Source organism: Nannospalax galili, unplaced genomic scaffold, assembly GCF_000622305.1.
Source record: "Nannospalax galili isolate Female #2095 unplaced genomic scaffold, S.galili_v1.0 scaffold247, whole genome shotgun sequence".
Classification (NCBI taxonomy): Eukaryota; Metazoa; Chordata; class Mammalia; order Rodentia; family Spalacidae; genus Nannospalax; species Nannospalax galili.
The window spans coordinates 521,709-540,536 of record NW_008356952.1 but is presented as its reverse complement, the minus strand read 5'-3'; the positions used below and the strand labels follow the sequence as shown (position 1 = coordinate 540,536).

The following is an 18,828-nucleotide window of genomic DNA, read 5'->3' as shown; positions in this document are numbered from 1 at the left end:
ATTCTGTGATTTTTGAATCATTAGTCTTTTACAGATATTATGAGTGTATTTGAATTGTTGGGAACTTTAGAGTATCTCAAATGAGGAAGGGAGATACATTCAGTGGTAGAGCTCATAGTTAGCATTTGCAAGGCCCTGGATTCCATCCACGGTGCACAGACATGGTGTCTTTAAACTGGAAGAAAGGTTTAAGAGATCCAACTCATGCAGTGGGGCCTAACCAACCCCATTTTTATCTTGTTGGGAATGAACAGTTTCAGTCAGCACCAGTGGCCTGAAGGGACATTCAAAACAGGGTGTCTTTCAGACCTTTAACTTTGGGAGAAAAATCCAGATGACTTTATTAATTGCCAAACTCCCCAAGAATCATTTTTCATAATACAGATAAGCAAGAATTTAAAAAAAGACAGGATTTTGTTGTTGCTGCTGCTGCTGTTGTTGTTGTTTTGGGGGGGGCGGTTGTTTAATTAGAATAGACCTTTTTTAAGGTCTTTAATTTCAGGCTCAGTTCTTGTTAATTGCTAGATTTTTATCATTTAAATGAAACTACGTAGTTTTAAATATACCGTAGGATTGAGAACAAAGTATAATAACACATGATGTATGAAAAAGCCACAGTGAAACTCAATACTTTGTATACTAACCCTAAAAAATCACATATATATGCATATGTTATACATATTATATGGTGTGTGTGTGTTAAAGAGACATTAAAGTAAATATATCTTAGTAGAGAGAGTAGAGTTCAGGACTATATTCACCAATCACATCTGGAGGCATTAAAATAGGACTTTTGTAGGCTGCCACAGAAAAGTAACTTCCCTGATAGTATTACATGCTTATTTTTTATTTTTATTATTTCTTCATTTTTATTTCACATGTGGACGTTGTATATATTTATGAGGTATAATGTTATTTGGGATTTTTTGTTTTCTTGTTAGTTAGCTAGTCAGTCAGTCAGTCAGTCAGTCAGTTAGAAACAGGGTTTCTCTGTAGCCTCAGCTGTCCTGGAACTTGCTATGTAGGCTAGGTTGGCCTCCAACTCACAGAGATTCACCTTCCTCTGCTTCCTGAGTACTGAGATCAAAGGCATGTGCCACCATGCCCAGCAAAGTACAATGTTATATTTTAATATATGTGTACATTTATATGATGCTCAAATCAGTGTAAGCTCTGATGCTCAAATCTGTCTCTCCAAACATCTGCCATTTGTGTTGCACATATCCACAATATTTTCTTCAGGCTTTTAGAAAAGTGTAAAGTAGCTATCATCTATACTCACCCACTGTTCCATAGAGCAGCAGAACTTAGAAATATGGGATGCTTCCTAAATTTGTCTGTTATCCTTGCTCGGGAGATGTGTTAATCCTCTCTGTATCATCCCAGTTTCATTATATATAAAATATATGTAATATATTATGTATAACATATATAATGAGAACTAATGTTTTCAATTTCACTTTGCTTTGGGTTTAGCTTGGCATTGAAATAGTGTGGGTGGTCTTCTGTCTTTCAGCTATGTTCATTCTCTATGACTTCTTGCCATTCGTGCCCCCACACACACATATTACACATATTTTTTAAATTTTTTTAAAATTTATTTTTATGTGTATGTGTGTATTGCCTGCATGTAGGTAAGTGCACCCGTGTCGCACAGTGCCCATGGAGGACAGAAAAGCATAGGTAAGTGCACCCATATCATGTAATGCCTACAGAGGTCAGAAAAGGCTGTCGGATCCCCTGGAACTGGAGTTACAGACAACTGTTAGTTGCCATGTGGGTGCTGGGATTCGAACCAAGGTCTTCTGCAAGAACAGCCAGTGTTCTTAACCACTGAGCCATCTCTCCAGCCCCACATACTATTTTTACAGTGCTAATTAAAGCCTTCAATTAAAATAATTTTTGTTGCTGTTTTTTTGAGACAGGTTCCCTGACTGGCCTGGAACTCATAGTGTAGACTAGGCTGGCCTTGAGCTCACAGAGATCCTCCCATCTCTACCTCCTGAGTGCTGGGATGAAAGACGTGCACCACCATGCCCAGCAAAGCCTTCACTTTTATCACTACCATTATTAAACATTTTTCATGTTGTCCATTAGACTTCATAATAACAGTTGTTACCAGCTACATAACACTTCATTGACATTAATGTCTTTGGAATTTTAAATATCATATTCCAATGTGGTAGATGTCATAGATTCTGAAATCTCAACAATATAATTTCCTAACCAACTTTCTGATTCTTATTTAAATATTCTTTTTCAGAAATGGCCCATGAGATCCAGATTATACATCGGTGCTACTGGTCAGTTTTTGAAGCACTCTGTCTCTGGAGAAAAAGCAAATCAAAGCCACGCTACAACAGACTCACAGTCTTAGGCTCTCTTCTGGTGAGCTCTGGGAGAAGTGGTGGCTGTTGTTTTAAAATACTGTGAAATAATTCTGTATTTATTACATCAGCTATAACAAACATTATTTCTGAAGGTTTACATTGGAACCTGTAATTGAATGTCCAGATTTATCTGTCTAAATAAACGTGGAATGGAGTAATCAGTCCTATGTAAACATGTATAGCTTGTTTAATCTTTGAGTCGCTGCTGCATAGTGTAAGAGGAACTATTAGACAAAAGGACATACAACAGCAAACAATTGTATTTATCCAGACAATGCATGCATTTTCACATTTTTGTAGCATATCTCTTACAAACTTAAAAGTTGATATGAGTTCATTCTATCATTAAAAAATAAAATGTGTTTATAATATAATAGTATTCCATTTTTGTGAAAGCCATTATGTGCTTTGGCCTAGGAAACAATTTCATTTGAAAGAAGTGAGATCGTTTATTCAGCTTAGCGCTCTCTCTCTCTCTCTTTCTCTCTCTCTCTCTTAAAAAACCCAATTTCATGTACTCATATTAATTATATTAGCGTGTGTGTGTGTGTGTGTGTGTGTGTGTGTGTGTGAAGTCTGTTATACTAACTTCTTTTATTAGTTACTTTCTCCAATTAGAAAATTTGTGTGGATATTAGACATGGATTTCTTCATGAAATAGGTATGATCACCTTTCAAGAGGATAAATACTAAGATATGACTTCTGTGTTTCCAAATTGTGGAAAGCATTAGTACACATGACAATATGAACAGGGGTCTGTGTCACTGGGTGTCCGAGTTCCTCCCCACCGATCACACCATACCTACCCCATTCTTTTTCAGGTTCTGAGCCCTTAAGCAGGCTCAGATTAGCCTCCCTGGAAAGCGGGCTTTCAGCCCCTACTGGGACCTTGATTGAATATGCATGACACTCAGCCATGGATGTGTTGGGGTTTTCTTCTCCTGTCAGTTGTTCACCTACCTGACCAATATGAAGCAGAGGGAAGTCCTGTCTGATTTGGATATTCTAGCACTGATCTGTAATTAGAAGAGGTCTAAAGACACAGGTAAACTCAAGGGTTAGTCTGCCCCAATATGAACTCTCACCAGCAGGCCTCTTCCACTGCACTTACATGCCACTAAGGGCCTAAAAACCAGCTAGTTTGACTGACTACACCAGTGATTTCAGTTTGCAACAAGAGACTTGAAAAATCATCTTGAGATGGCAAAATGGCTCAGTAGGTAGAGGTATTTGCCACCTAGTCTAATGACCTGAGTTCCTGCTTGGTGGAAAGAGGAAACCAACTCTCAAAAGTTATCCTCTGACCACCACATAAACACCATAGTGCGCACACACACACACACACACACACACACACACACACACACACAATAAATGTAATAAAAGAAAAATCATCCTATGGAAAAGTTAGCAGAGCTTTGCCTTTGATATTGGTTTTTATTTCTTGTCCAGTTAAAAAAGTTCTAATACCAAAGAAGTATAATTTATATTATACATTTTTATAACATTTAATTAAATTGTTAGGTATGTTAATAGCTTTTACGAAGTTGGGAAATCTCAGAGAAGTTGGCTATGGCCAGAGCCATGAGAAGACAAGTTTGTCAGGGAACACACTGAACCCCAAACAGTGGGGTACAGCAGATACAAAAACTTAACCTCATCTCTTTGATGACTTACATTCCTTTTCACCTCTTCATACTTTTCTTCATAGTCTTTATTATTCTCCTTTCCAGCAATGAAGTTCATTTAATCCTCAATAATCTAGTTTTAAACTTGCTGCATTTGGTTTAAGATTGGCAAAGAAAAAGACAATATTAGTGAATTTGGTTGAATTAATGTGACAGTCAAAACATTTATTTTCACCTCAGTTTTCTTACAGTTTATGGCAGTGAAATGAAGTTAAAGATCATTTGAAGGCGAGGACTTTGCAGGTGACTGTGCATGTGACTATGTTTTGGCTTATATGTGGTTTTTTTTATTTAATGTGAATATATTCATTTAAATGTGATCAATAATAAAAGCTTTCTACACATCATTTTGCTTTCTTCATATTAGTATGTAACAAATGCTTTTACATTTTTGTACCTGTATTTACCCACTCACCTAACATTAAGGAATAAAAAGTGAACTATGATTCAGATTCAGCCATTTTCTGTTATATTATTGGCAGAGGGACGCTAGATACAGTTTTTATAAGAAATGAAATCAGAATTTCTTTTTTATGGGGTAGCGAATATAACGTCATGATTTTATTGTCTTCACAAAAAATCAGCTTAGACCTGGATTAAATGGCCCTTTCTCTTCTTATGTTCACAATGCTGCGTCTCTTAACAGCTCCCATCATCTTAGATCTGCAGTTGGGCTCAACACCCTCAACTCTCAACACAATCTTCTTCATAGTTGGAGCCTTTTTGAGGAAGATAGGCTCCGTCTGCCCACTCATAGCTGCCACTTGCTTCCTGTCTTAGCGCTGCCTTCCCTGGGCATACAGAGTGTCTTTGCCCCTGTTCTGTGTCACTTCCTAAGGTTTTTTGCCACATTTCTTGTAGAAAGTCCAGCAAGTTTTATGAATGTTCTCAATGTTTGTAGGAATACTATCAGCACAGAAAAAGAGAGGTCAGGCCAGAAATGAACGTCTCAATTTTTAAAAGTTACCGTAAGTAAGCCTGTAAACACTAAATTTTGTAGTGAAATTTTTAGCAAATCTCCTCCTCCTCTTCTTCTTCCTCTCACCCCTCTTCTTCCTCCTCTTCCTCCTCCTCCTCCTTTTCTAATGCTAATCTATTAGTTTGGCTATAATTTTATAGCATTTAAATGGGAAAAAATGCTATGACTTTTGTTGAATCAATACTGTCCTAAATCATCCTGTTAAATAGTTAACAAATGTTTTAATGCCCAAGAAGTATATTTCTGTCATAGATTTTCATAACATTTTATTAAATTGCTAAATGTGCTAACAGCTTTAGGTAGATCGGAAAATCTCAAAAAAGTTGCATATTCAACCAAAAGTTCAAAAGAGCATGCTGTTTTAATTCATGATGCATGGTTAGAATAAGGGTTATAACTATATTAAAATGCTAATTTGAAAATTAATTTGTCAAATTTGCAGTTGTCTCTTTGAATAACTTAAAATGGCACATTTGAAAATCTTTCTGGAGAACAGAAAGCAACTTAGTGCTACCTTCTTCACTGTTAGGTCCTCAACAGAGCACATAGTAAGCCTGGGGAGGGATATATTTGGGTCACAGTATTACTAATCTGCATGGGAAATCCTCACTTAGATTTCTTTCTGTTCTCCCAGCTTTCCCTGTGGAATTTCCCATTTAAAATTCCTTTATAATGATATTTTGGGGCATGGGAAAATGCAGAGGGTTAACCCATTTTATTGTTATTTTTCCCAACTATAAAAACAGGTACAGTAAAATATTGTATGTGGACTAAATATACATCAATACAGTTATATTTAAAAATATAAATGTGGGTTGGAGAAATGGCTCAGTAGTTAAGAGCACTGGCTATTCTTGCAGAAGTCCTGGATTCAGATCCTAACACCCACATGGTGGCTAACAATTGTCCATAATTCCAGTCCCAGGGGTGGGTGCACTTACACACATATGGGCATAACACTCATACACAGAAAATCAAAAATAATTTTTAAAAAAGTATATGTGTTTGTTCCTTTTCTTATCTCTGTGACCAAATATCTGAAGAAGCACTTAAGAAGGAAGGATTGATTTTTTTTGACTCCTGGTTTCAGGGAATATTAGCCCATCATGGTAGGGAAGCCATGGCCATGGAAGAGAATCTTATTGATGGCAGCTGGAGTATGAGGCATCTGGTCACATCTGGGCTACAAAAGGAAGTAGAAAGCTCAGGCTGGAAGCAGTCAAGTTAGAACTCTCAAGGTCTGTCCCTAATGCCCAGCTAAGCCCTACATCCCAAAGATTCCACACCCTGCCGAACACAGCTCCACATAAGCCCATTGTTGGTATTTCACATTCAAAGTATAGCAGTGTCTGTGTTAGTTACTTTTCTGTTGCTGTGATAAAACACCATGACCAAGGCAACTTATAGAAGGAAGAGTTTATTTGGCTTACAGTGCAGAGGTTAGAGTCCATAATGGCAAGTGAGGCATGGTAGCAGAGGTGGCCGGAGCAGAAAGCTGAGCAGTCACATCTTCAAGCAGGCACAGGAAGGAGAGTGACCGGAAATCTGGCAAGGTTTAAGAAGTCTCAAAGCCCCCAGTGACATGCTTCCTCTAGCAAGGCTGCATCTCCTAAAACCTCCCAAAACAGCACTACCAACTAGGGACAAAGTTCCAAATACTTGAAGCCTATAGGGGATATTCTCTTTCAAACCACTGCAATATCCATACATACTTGTTTTTAAAAGTAAACAGAAGGGAATGAAATAGAAATTAAAAGTCGAGTTGTGGAGGTGAGTGTTTAGGAGAGGAGAAAGGAGGCTACTATCTGTTCCATGTTACTGGTAGTAAAGAATCATTTCACATTTTTATTTTATTTGTTTTTATTTATTTGTATGAGTGCATTTCCTGCATGTATATAAGTGCATCCATGTCCTGCAATGCCTGAAGAGGACAGAAGACATGTTGGATCCCCTGGAACTCCAGTTACTCCATTGTTGTTAGCCGCCATGTGGGTGCTAGGATATGAACCCAAGTCTTCTGCAAGAGCAGCCAGTGCTCTTAACTGCTGAGCCATCTCTCCAGCTTGGTTTCACACTTTTATAAGGCTTTTTTTAAAAAAACAAAATTCCATCTACAGTTATAGTTAGCCTGAACAGTGATTTTCTTACCTGTTCATGGAGACTTATTTAACTTAGAAGAAACTACAAAAGAAAAATAACGATTGATCTTATTGAAATGCACAATTAATAATTTTAGTTGAAATTGTTTCTTAGTCAATAATTTTGTTTTCTTGAGGGACCTCATCTTCATGAAAGAAATTGACCATTTTCAACCAAAGAGAAAATATTCAGGTACTTGAAAGTCACTTTTGAGGAAATGGAAGAGACAATCCAGTATATATTTTCAGCACATTATTTAATGTTTTCTTTGGGCCTCAGTGTATCACAGTGCCTCTCTGAAGACCTATTTCCAGTAAAATACCTCTGCCGTAGCCACATGAATCACCAATCTAGGCAAAAATTGTATTTGCCATTGTAACAAGACAAATTGCTTGTTGGCTATATGTAAAATTGTAGTGTTGCTTTTTTGTCTGGCAGTGAGACGTTATAAACCAGATTGCTTCTCATCCAGAGATACGTATCAGCTATTTTGAGAGAGGGATTCATCAAAATGCTCTTTTTCTGTGTGTCAACCCAAATTATACCAAAGACTTTATTTGAAAAAGTATGAAGTTTGATTCTTCTGGAACTGGTAGATTCTGCTCTAATCTGGTAATAATTCATGTTTTCTCAAAAATCAATGCTGGAGGATTTCCAATAGCCTCCCAGATGATTTCTACAATTAGCAGTGTCGTGTTGCTGACTTTTCTCCGAGGTGCACACTTTTTTTATTTTGTTTTTGTAACTTCAAGAATATTCGACAACTAAGATTCCAAATTTTTAAAAGGAAACTCAAGGGAAATGCACGATTGTATATCTCAAAGAAATTACTATTACTTTTGTTACATAATGGTAGCGAGTGGTTTTGTGTTTGACTGTTGCACTGAAGAATAAATGTTCCACAAATCCTGTAGATTTGCTTCCTGCAGACTGAGAATACCACACAGATGTAACTGCATCACAGTTGGGAATCAGGGATTTTCATAGTCTTGCCTGACTACATAAACCCAGAAAGGTTTCCCTGCTATGTTTATACAAGTCTTAGTTTCAACCCATAAGAGAAACCAGTTCAGTGAAATATACATGTTACTCAAATGCTTCATTATAAATTATACCACAGCATCTAGTCAGAAGCTTTTAAATTATAAACAAGAATAATAAACTATTATGCTTAAAGATTATGTCAGTAGTCATTTCCTGTGCATATGGATGTGACTGAAGGATGGTCCTCATGAGCATCACGGCCCTCTGAGGACCAAGAAGTATGTCCTGGGGATGAACCCTGTCCACATCTCTCCATGTTTATTGTCACTGGAAATTCAGTCATTTCAAACAATAACACCATGAAAGATGATTTTAAATATTTTAATTTTCAAATAAATACTATAATCACTTGATTTAAAATTTAAAGTATATACTACCATAAGCCATCTTAATTCTTTGTGTTGACAGATAAGTAGACCACATGGACAGAAACATTTCAATTAAGTTGAACTTTTTTTTAATGGCAAGATTGTTCCTACTATGTGTCCAGCATATTTGCATCCTTGGCTGTATACCCTCGTGCTAGAGTCATCTTGAAACAGGCAGCAGCTAAGTAAATAGACAACCAGTGGCAGAGATGGGAGTGCCAAGAGAAGGAAGAAAGGTGGGGAATTCTTTTTGGATCCTTCTTTAGAAAGAAGAGGTCAGTCAGGCTACAGGTGTGATTATGTTTTCAGAACACACAAAAGAGACTGCCTTGAAGAGGCAGACCAAAATAAGCATTCGAAGTTGATAATGCTGGGCCATGCCTGCCCAATTGGCCCAGGAGCTGCTTCACCTAGTGCTGCATGGTCCAGTTTCCCTCTGTCCTTCCAATGTCTAGCATAAGTGAGGATGGCAATGGAAGTACCATGACACAAAACAGACTTGGCTCGCTAAACATTGGTCTTTCCTCGTCTCCCAACTTTTGCAAGCCCCATTCAGACCTGTGGCTGGGCAGGGGATGCATATCTTATATTAGAGGCCCCTCTCCTGCAGCAATGGGCAGTACCTTCAGTGGCTAAAGCTATTACTCAAGATCCAGGTCTAATGAAACTTGAGGGAGGAGAAGAGGGGGAAGACAAAATTGATTCTAGAAAGAGACCTGGATCTCAGTAGATGAATTGGAGAACATGTGAGAGTACATACTTTGGGCAGGCAGCACTTTGCTAATGAGGGGTTTACTTGTCTGTAATTACTCAACTGTGACCTTTAGCCTACCAGCCTCTGAACTGAGGGTCTCTAAAAGCAGATTCCTCCTAGAATGAAGTCATCATGACGCACACTTTTGAAATGCAAAATTGACCTTCAGAATCAGCAAAATAATATTATGACTTACATGTCAGACTTTATTAAGGGAGGCAAATGGAACTCTAAATCTCCAAAGCTTTCTTCTCTGCATATAAGAACCAAAACTGGGGCTTGGGGATGGCTCAGTGGATAAAGCACTTGCCATGTAAGTGTAAGGATCAGAGTTTGACTCCTCAGACCCACACAAAAGTCAGGTACAGCAGTGCACGTCTATAATCCCAGTGTTCCTACAGCAAGATGGGAGGCTGAGACAGGAGAATCCCTGGATGTTGTTGGGCCAGCTAGCCTGGCATACACAGTGATGAACAAAGACCTTTTCTCAAGGTGGATGGTAAGGACTGACACTCAAGGTCGCCCTCTGACATTCACACACTTGCCTGCACTCACACAAATACACATTCACATGCATGCATGTACACAGTACCTACACATTAAAAGAGTAAAGACTGAAGGTCTACCGTGGAGTTTTATTGGAAGTGGCAATAGAGAAGAAAGTATGGTCAGGCCAAGACACTGAAAGGAAGAAAGGCAACAATGGCAGTATCAGTCTGTGCTTTGGGTTGAGTCGGGGAGAGGCGGGGAGGAATTGGAGACTACGGTTGGCCTCACCATACCCCAGAAGCCCTAGATTCACCAGAGGGCAGAGAGCATACCCAGGTTGCAAGATGAGAAGCGTATACTGGAGGAAGAAACTGGGGGAGCTTGTGTAGAAATTCAAGTTGCCAGTGCAGAACCCGCTGAGTTCCCAGAACAGAATGCCAAGAATTAGGAAGATCTGAGAAGTTGTAAGCAGGACACAGGACCTCAGATAGTCACGGGCCATCCCAGTCCAGTCCAGACCTAGAAGACAGACAACTCAGGAGTCTGAGCTCCTTTCCTCTAACTCCTTGGATACTCAAGTCTTCCCTAAAGCTGTCTAGGACTGGAAGGGAAAGAGCATGTAGAAAGCCTGAGAGGGAAAGCAGCCCTGCCAGCCCCAGTTCTGCTTCACTGTGTATTTAACAAAGACTAACATTAGAAAAGACCACTTTGGCAATAGTTTTCCTCTTCAGAGCTAGGGATTCTAAAACAATACAAAGTCAGATACAGGATATAATCTCAAAAAAAAAAAAAGAAAACCCACAGCTCTCATTTCAAAGGGGCTAAGAGATCGTTTATTCTGGAGCCAAACATGAATGACCATGGCCCAGAAGCATAGATTAAGGTTTCCACAATTATCATGTCCCAAGATGGTAACAGTTGCATGAAGTTTTTATAGTAATAGAACAAACATAATCAACAAACTTCTTAAATACATTGGTGGAAACATCAGTAGACTGGTTATAGCAAAGTGGTCAAGTCTCAGATACTGTCTGATGACATCCTTAGCTTTTGGATTGGTGGAAGCTAGGAGTCAGCTTGTACATTCCAAAAGTATTTACCTAATAGTCACAAGGATGCTAGATCAAACACAGAGATAGGGAATAAATGGTTATTTAGGGAGTTAAGATAGCCCAAGACAATTTGGCTCTGAACCTGCAACATTCCAACTCTCTACATTCATTGAAGTTCTAAAGCAATCAGCCTTGTGGAATATTTAATGTAGGTATAGCCCCCTCCCCGGAACATCAGTTAATGAGAACATAGAGAAGACTACATAATTTCTCTCACATTGCAGTTGAGATGGACTATCTGTGGTTACAATTTAAAACCTAATCACTCACTATTCCCACTTTATGGTACCTTATAGTTTGCAACATACCTATGTGGTTTTATTGCTGAGGACCTACACAGTGAGAAACACACACACACACACACACACACACACACACACACACACACACACAGAGAGCCAGTCATGCTTCAGTGCCTTTGATCATCAATCATCAGGTGGCCTCCGTTTCTTTTTAATATAATGGCAGTTCATTGTTTACTCTATCAGCCAAGAACTGCTTTGAGGAGCTAATAAAAAAATATTTGAGCGTAGTGGCTTCAACAAATTAGGACTTCATCCTCTCCTGTAAACAAGCAGGCACACCAGGCCTGGGAAGGTGGCTTACAGAGTTATCAGGATCCAAGACTTCTACTTTCTCATAGTCCAGGACTAAGTTAACAAAGTCATCTCTAGGTTTATGGCAGGTATATGAGTCTCAGTTCACTTGTAATATCTGCTCCAGCTAGGTTGATTATTATTATTATTGTTATTATTATTATTTCTTTTTACTTATTAAATGTACATATTTTATATATGTGTGCACATATGCTATGGTACATGTGTGGAAGTCAGAAAACAACTTGCCAGGGTCAGTTTTCTCCTTCCACCATGTGGGTACTTTACTCAGTGTACCATCTCTCTGGCCCTAGTTTTAAAAGAAAGGGCTTAAAATAGGTTATTAGTGGCTGATGGAATTATGAGACATGTTAGTTTTCCTTTACTATGAAAAAATGATTGAGGTAATCAGCTTCAGTAGAGGAAAACTTTGCTTTGGCACAATTTCAGAGGTTCCATTCCACAGCTGGCTGGCCTTTCCATTGGTGGCAAGGTCTACCACATCATAGTGGGAACGCAGGGTAGAAGAAGCCTCTCACACAAGTGGTGACAGGAAAGTCAAAGAGAGAAAGGAAGGGCCAGGGTCTCAATATTCTCTTTAAGGTGATGTCTGCAATATTATCAGAAGATTTATGGCCAGGCTCTACTGCTTAAAGATTATGCCATTACCCAAGAGTTGGGGATTAGGACAGGACTTTGAGGGACACTTGTCTAAGCCACAATATGGTATAAAACCAAGTGGAGTTGTATTTGCAGAAACATTTCCAAAGTTGTTCCACAGATATGGGCTGTCAAAACACCTAATATTTCTGCTTTGACCTACACTTTGTTGCCAAATGAGAAAGTATCCTACAGTGATTGAGTCCAGAAGCATGCTGTCTTTGCTACCTATAAGTAATGGATAATTTTTGTGTCAGCCTCACTGGGCCAAGAAATACCCAAATAGATGATTCAACATTTTCTGGATGTTACAGATTGAATTTAGTTAAATATAATTTAAATTCCTACATTAAAAATCCTAATCCATGGGGCTGGAGAGATGGCTCAGCAGTTAAGAACACTGGTTTTTCTTGCAGAAGACCCAGGTTCGAATCCCAACACCCACGTGGCAGCTAACAACTGTTTGTAACTCCAGTTCCAAGGGATCCATTGCCCTTTTCTGACCTTTGCAGGCATTGGATGACACAGGCGCACTTACATACATGCAGGCAATACACTCATAGACATTAAAAATAAAATATTTTTTTAAGTTATGTGAACGTAGTCTTCTTTCTATGTATGTGTTTCACTTACAGAATTCTGGCTGCAAAAAAGTCTAGAAATATGTAATACCTTTTCACCCTCTGAAGTACAAAAAAACAAATCTGGTAAGGGAGGCTGGAGTAGCTATTGAGTGAGCCAGCCCCCAGAACCCATAGCAGGAGGTAATGGGAGCACACAGATGGTTTGAAATAGCATCTGTCTTGGCTTGGGCCTAGTACAGGCACAGCACAAACAAGGTTCCTTCAACTGGGAAGAAAGCTAGGGATGACTACCAAGAGAGCAGCAAGAGCATCTGCCATGGGTGACTAATCCAGCCCTAAGAGCTCAGGGAAGGCTGAGAGGGACACGGAAAATGTTCTCGGCATGGGAAGAAGCAAACACGTACATGCTGCTTTGAAGGGATGTACATGGGGAAAGGGGCAGCTACTTCACATGTACCATTTCATTTAATTAAAAAAAAAACCCACTAGGAATAAGTGTTATGTCATGTGCAACTTTTAAATCAAACAGGGTCTTGAAAGACATACTGAATAATTTGGATTGAAGGGCTGCCAGAAAACTTTTGGAAAATGGAGAGATGTTGCTTGTTGGGAGCTGTTAGGAGACTGGGAGAGGAGCATGGGTTTCCAAACAAGACTCCTTAACAGTGTTACTACACCGACATTATAATTACCTGTACAAATAGCCAATCGCTTAAATTTGGTTTTTAAGAGTGGGCCTGAACTCCAAGGACAGTCGTTTCCCTAGATCTCTCTTGGAGCTGTCTGTTTCCTAGAACTGTCTTGCTGGAACTCCATCCTGAACTGTGTCTAGAGTCTGGCCCCACCCATGATTTTATTCAAATGGGGAAGTTCAAGCTTGGTTCCTCCCTAATCTTAGCAGATCAGCCTTTTCATCTCTACTCCTAGACTATCTCAGTCATCCATGGTCACGTGTCCTTCCCAGTCTGCACTGTGTACAATGGAGATGGTGCACCACATTTCAGTGCCTTGATATGTTCATTCTCAAGCACACCCACATTCATTCATTCATTCATTAATATCTTTTTGGGTGGAGTACTAAATTGAGGTTGCCTAGGAAACAAGACCCAAGTGCCAAGGTTGGCAACAAGAGCACATGGTTTCAATGGAGTTAATTAAAAGTCAGCCTCCATTAAGTCATTCCTACATCACTAAGTATAATGAAAAATAAAACAAACTAGGAAGAGTCATGTACAGTGCATGTAACTGCACTGACAAAAGATTATTATACAGTATAAAGAATGTAAAGAAATCCCATTAATCAGTTTTGAAAAATAGTCCATGAAAAACTGGGGAAAATCCATGATTTGTAAAACAAAATCAGAAAATCAGTGTGAAAAGTTAAAGTTAAAAACAAAAAATAAGCATTTGTATGGTGGCGCATGCCTTTAATCCCAGCACTTGGGAGGCAGAGGCTGCCGGATCTTTGTGAGTTCAAGGCCAGCCTGGTCTACATAGTGAGTTCCAGGACAGCTGGGGCTACAAGGAGACTCTGTCTCAAAAAAAAAAAAAAAAAAAAAAAAAAAAAAGCATTTGTAAAGTTAGCTTTCAACCTTATGGTAAATACAAATTAAAGTAACAGCAGACACACTTTCACACTTAGGAACACGCATTCCTGGACATGCATCCTTGAAATCCTTGAAGGGAGTAAGTCAGGAGATGAGGCTCTAGAGCTGGAATCAATCAATGTTGTTGCTGTTTGTTTTATTTTATTTTTTCAGTGCTCGGGATCAAACCCAGGGCTCGAGCATACTAGGTCGTCTGTGACCTAGTCACATCCCAGCTCCTGCTGTTGCTCTAGCAGCAAATTTTATGCCACAAATGTTTTAAGAAAATTGGTCAGTGTGCCAGATGGTTTAACCAGGGAAAGGGGAGGCAGAACAGCATCAACCTGAATGTGCATGGCTCTCGTGATAGTCGGCTTCTGCCAGGTCCCAGGCTTTGACATCTGGATCTCACTCAGTTGTCTGTTCTACTCTAGGGGAATCAACTTAGTAACTTATCTGTGATCTCATTCTAATAAGGCCAATATAGGAAAGAACCAGCAGAATTGGTGGCCAGGTTGGGTTTTGAAAGCTAAATAGGAATCAACAGAGGAAGGGATAAAGTACATCAGCCAAGAAGAAAGAAAAGCATATGTGTGAAATGCTGTTTGTTTAGAGAACTGCAAGATTTATGTGGATGACATGAAACAGATGACAGTTATTTTTAAAATTACTTTTATGAGTGTTTTGCCTGCATGTATGTAAGCACACCCATATGCAATTTTTCTTTTTTAAAAAATATTATTATTACTAGTGTGTGTATGCATATGCATGTGTGTGCCCACATATGATGTGTGTCTATCTGTGCTTGTGCACATGTGTGGAGTCAGAGGACAAGTTTATGGAGTCGGTGGTTCTCCTTCCACCTTTTCCTGTGGAGTGAACTCAGGTTGCCAGGCTTGCATGGTACGCACCTTCACCCTCTGCTCAACCTCACCCACCCCACTGTTTTCTTATTAAGGGAGCTTGCTATTTTGTGTCCCGTGTGGTTAACAAGTAGGTAGGCCATATGTGCTTTTGTATACCTCATGGATGAACTAAGATTTCCAAGTTCCTGGGAGAGGGCTCGCACACACAAGTATGACACCCCTGGGAGGTGGCCACTAGAGTGTCTGACACATAGACATAATACACAGGAACAAATGTGTAAATATACACACAGGATATCAAATTCATTTTCTACATTGCTATAATTGCAATGTTATGCCCTCCAGTTAGCTGTTCCTCCCAGTTAATATATTCCTTGCCAATCATTATATTTTCCCTCAGAGACTTCTGAGAACAGCATGCTTATTGTCCTTTAATAGTGAAGCTGGCAAAATTTGAGAAAATGGTTAATTCCTTATTTTAACTCACTGGAGATGTAATGGGATGTTAATTGCAGGACATAATTTATATTAGATTATGATTGAGGTATAAATAACCTTAATTTAACCTTAGTTTGAAATTTTCAATTATTTACATCCTTGACTCTATACATTCTTACGAATAATTTTTTTAATAGTAAGAAAAAGCTATATTATTTCACATAACAAAAAGCGTAAGCTTGTGGCTTCCTGGTTAGTAGATACTAGGTGATTTGTTGGCTTATCAGCATCATTCATATTCTTTTCCCTTTGAGGTCAGCTCCCCTTGTTGCAGAGGACACCTGGAACAATGCCAGGCATCTTTTAACAAGCCAGAACATGGAAGGGAAGAAGAGCCACTTTTTCCCATATGTGTCTCTACATCAGAAAAGAAAACTTTCCCCAAAGACCCTCAACAGACTTCCCCACAAGTCCCACTGGCCTGTTTGAAAACTTGTAAAGCATCCCTTACACTGAGAATTTCTCATGGTAGGATTTAAGTAGTTATTTTCAAAGCTTATTAACAGAAAAGTTCAATTGTTAAACAGAAAAGGGAAATCCTAGTGTTTCACCTTGACAATTAAGTCACTATAGCTAACTGTTTTAGATCCAGACAGAAATCATAAGTAATTTAGGTAATTTTCACCCAAATTATCTCAGTAACGTTCATGTACTTCAAGTGTTTAAGAATCAAATTCCATCCAGATCAGTGCCCTATTTTCTGACAATTTAAATGTATTTTTCCACAGATTCAGAATTTCAGCTGGATGAAATGCATAAGTGCTATGATTATCTCAATGTCAATATTATGTTTAAAAATAATCTTGCCTAAGGTACCTGGGTTTTATACAGGAAAGTCATGCATTTTTGACTAGAGTCATTTACATTTCTCTTGCATTAGCTCTATTTCTGACATGCTTACTATTGAGCAAGGGAAAGCACAAGGATGTGGTTATTATGGCCAATTCTGACCAGCTCCAGCCTCATTTTCTGCTGCAAACATCTAGGAGTCCTGGGAGGTTCTCCAAGTCCTTCACTAATATGAGAAATGACTGGGGGCCAAAAGGATTAATTTACTAATGAGAGTTACATGTGTAAGTGCAGGCTATAGATTCTGACAGCCTGGAGAAAATAATATCCTATATGCCCCTGAATCCACATATTTCTAGCAATAGTAAACTTTAAAGGTTGTCCTGGTGATATCATCAAAGGATAATTGATTTTAGCTACAACAGATTTAAATCATGAAACTTTTTCCTTAAAGTGGTTTTAGATGCATTTGCAAATGGCAGCACTGACCAGATTCATCAGTTTAGAGATCAGAAACCCCCATGGATCCTCTCCCTGTTGGAGAATGCTGGGACCTTTCCATAATGCTAGTCAGGATGAAGAACTGATGAGCTAAATAGAAGATCTTACAAATGACTTATTCTTGCAACCTGGAGAGAAAATGTACTGCTTTAATAATCTTTCAAATTTAATAAGATCAATACATTGTAAAAGTCTAAATGGGGGGTCTGGAGAGATGGCTGAGCAGTTAAGAGCACAGGCTACTCTTGCAGAGGACCTGGGTTCGGTTCCCAACACCACATGACAACAACCGTCTGTAACTCCAGTTCCACGGGATTCGATGCTGCCTTCTGATTCCAAGGGCATTGCGTGACACAGGTGCACTTACACATATGCAGGCAATACAGTCATACAAAATAAAAATTATAAAATATTTTAAAAGGTCTAAATGTTACAAATAAAGGCATAAAATAAACACAAAACTCTTCCCACAAATCCTGTTTCCATATCTAGGGGTACACATTGAAAACAGGGTTCTTTAATTTATTAAAAACATTTTTGCAAGAAAATCATATAAATGCATGTTGTTTTTATTTAACCATAGATGAAACTTTTTTTTCAAACCTTTTCTGCAACTAAGATTTAAAATTTAAAATGTCTTGGGGATGGGGGACATAGTTCTGTGATACAGCCGATAGAGCAGTTTCCTAATATGCACAACCCCTAGTCCCAAATATATCTAAAGAAAGGAAGACAGATTTAATACCTTGAAAAATTTCCCAACCATCACATATATTTTATGATCCAGGGGCTGAAGAGATGGCTCAGTGCTAAAGAGCACTGGCTGCTCTTGTAGAAGGCCCAGGTTCCATTCCCAGCACCCACATGGTAGCTAACCACTATTCATAAGTTCAGTTTTAGGGGATCTGACACCCTCTTCTGACCTCTATGGGCATTTCATGACTTGAGTGCACTTACATACATGCAGGCACAACACTTACAAACATAAAATAAAAATTAAAAATAAAAAACATATTTTGATTCACTTAATTATCAATTCTGTAGTATTCATTATGGGCTGGAGACTATATTAGGTGCCAGGAATAAAAAATGTGAACAGAGGACCCACAGGCCTCTCTCTGACCCACAGGTCTCTCTCCAGGGTAGGTCCATCGTGCCCTCCATGCCTTGACACCCCCAGTCTCATTCACCCTGATCTCCCCCACAATCTCTCCTCCTATTTTGTATCCTGTCCCATTCCTTGTATTGGGGCCCCAGACACCTGGGGAACCACTACTGCTTCCTGATCTTTTTCATCCAGACCAACTCAGTGCCTTTTCTGGTCCCCAGGAGCACTGCTTCTGGGCCTGGCCCTGCCCTCACCTCCCTCTGCTTCCCTGGGCCTGCACCACATGCCAGCCTCTTTAGCCTCTTTCCAGGTAGCAGGGGCTGACTTCCCTCTTCCTGATCCTTGCATCCAGACCAACCCAGCTCATCAGTGCAGTCCCCAGGAGTCCTTGGGGCCACTTCCCGGCCCCATCTGCCTTTGTATCACTGGGTGGCATGGCCACCAGCTGCCCTAGACCAGCATCTTTCCTGGGCCCAGCTCCCAGGCCAGTCCAACCCCAAAATTCCTGAGGCCAAAATCTTTCCTGGAGGGACCCAGACCTTAGGAGAAAGCCTGAGAGCATATGATCCTCATCTGACTTAGGCCTCTGTGGGAACTCGTGAAGACAAAAGCAATCTGGCCACTCCAATATAAAATCAAAAGAGAGAACCAGAAGCTTATAAGAACCAGCTTTTCA

The 18,828-nt window shown here is 39.4% G+C and overlaps 1 protein-coding gene and 1 non-coding gene across 2 annotated transcripts in view; one reads left to right on the top strand and one right to left on the bottom strand.

Annotated features, from left to right (window-relative positions):
- The window catches only part of Tcf24 (transcription factor 24), a 6,489-nt gene extending 4,112 nt beyond the window's left edge, over positions 1 to 2,377 (top strand). The window contains exon 3 of the mRNA XM_008854788.2: positions 2,264 to 2,377. Coding sequence (XP_008853010.1) covers positions 2,264 to 2,377 — 114 coding nt within the window. The remainder of the gene's footprint in view (positions 1 to 2,263) is intronic.
- On the bottom strand, positions 1,310 to 1,417 carry LOC115067903. The gene has a single exon (XR_003847257.1). It is a non-coding gene; the product is annotated as a U6 spliceosomal RNA (small nuclear RNA).
- Positions 2,378 to 18,828: the final 16,451 nt, after the last annotated feature.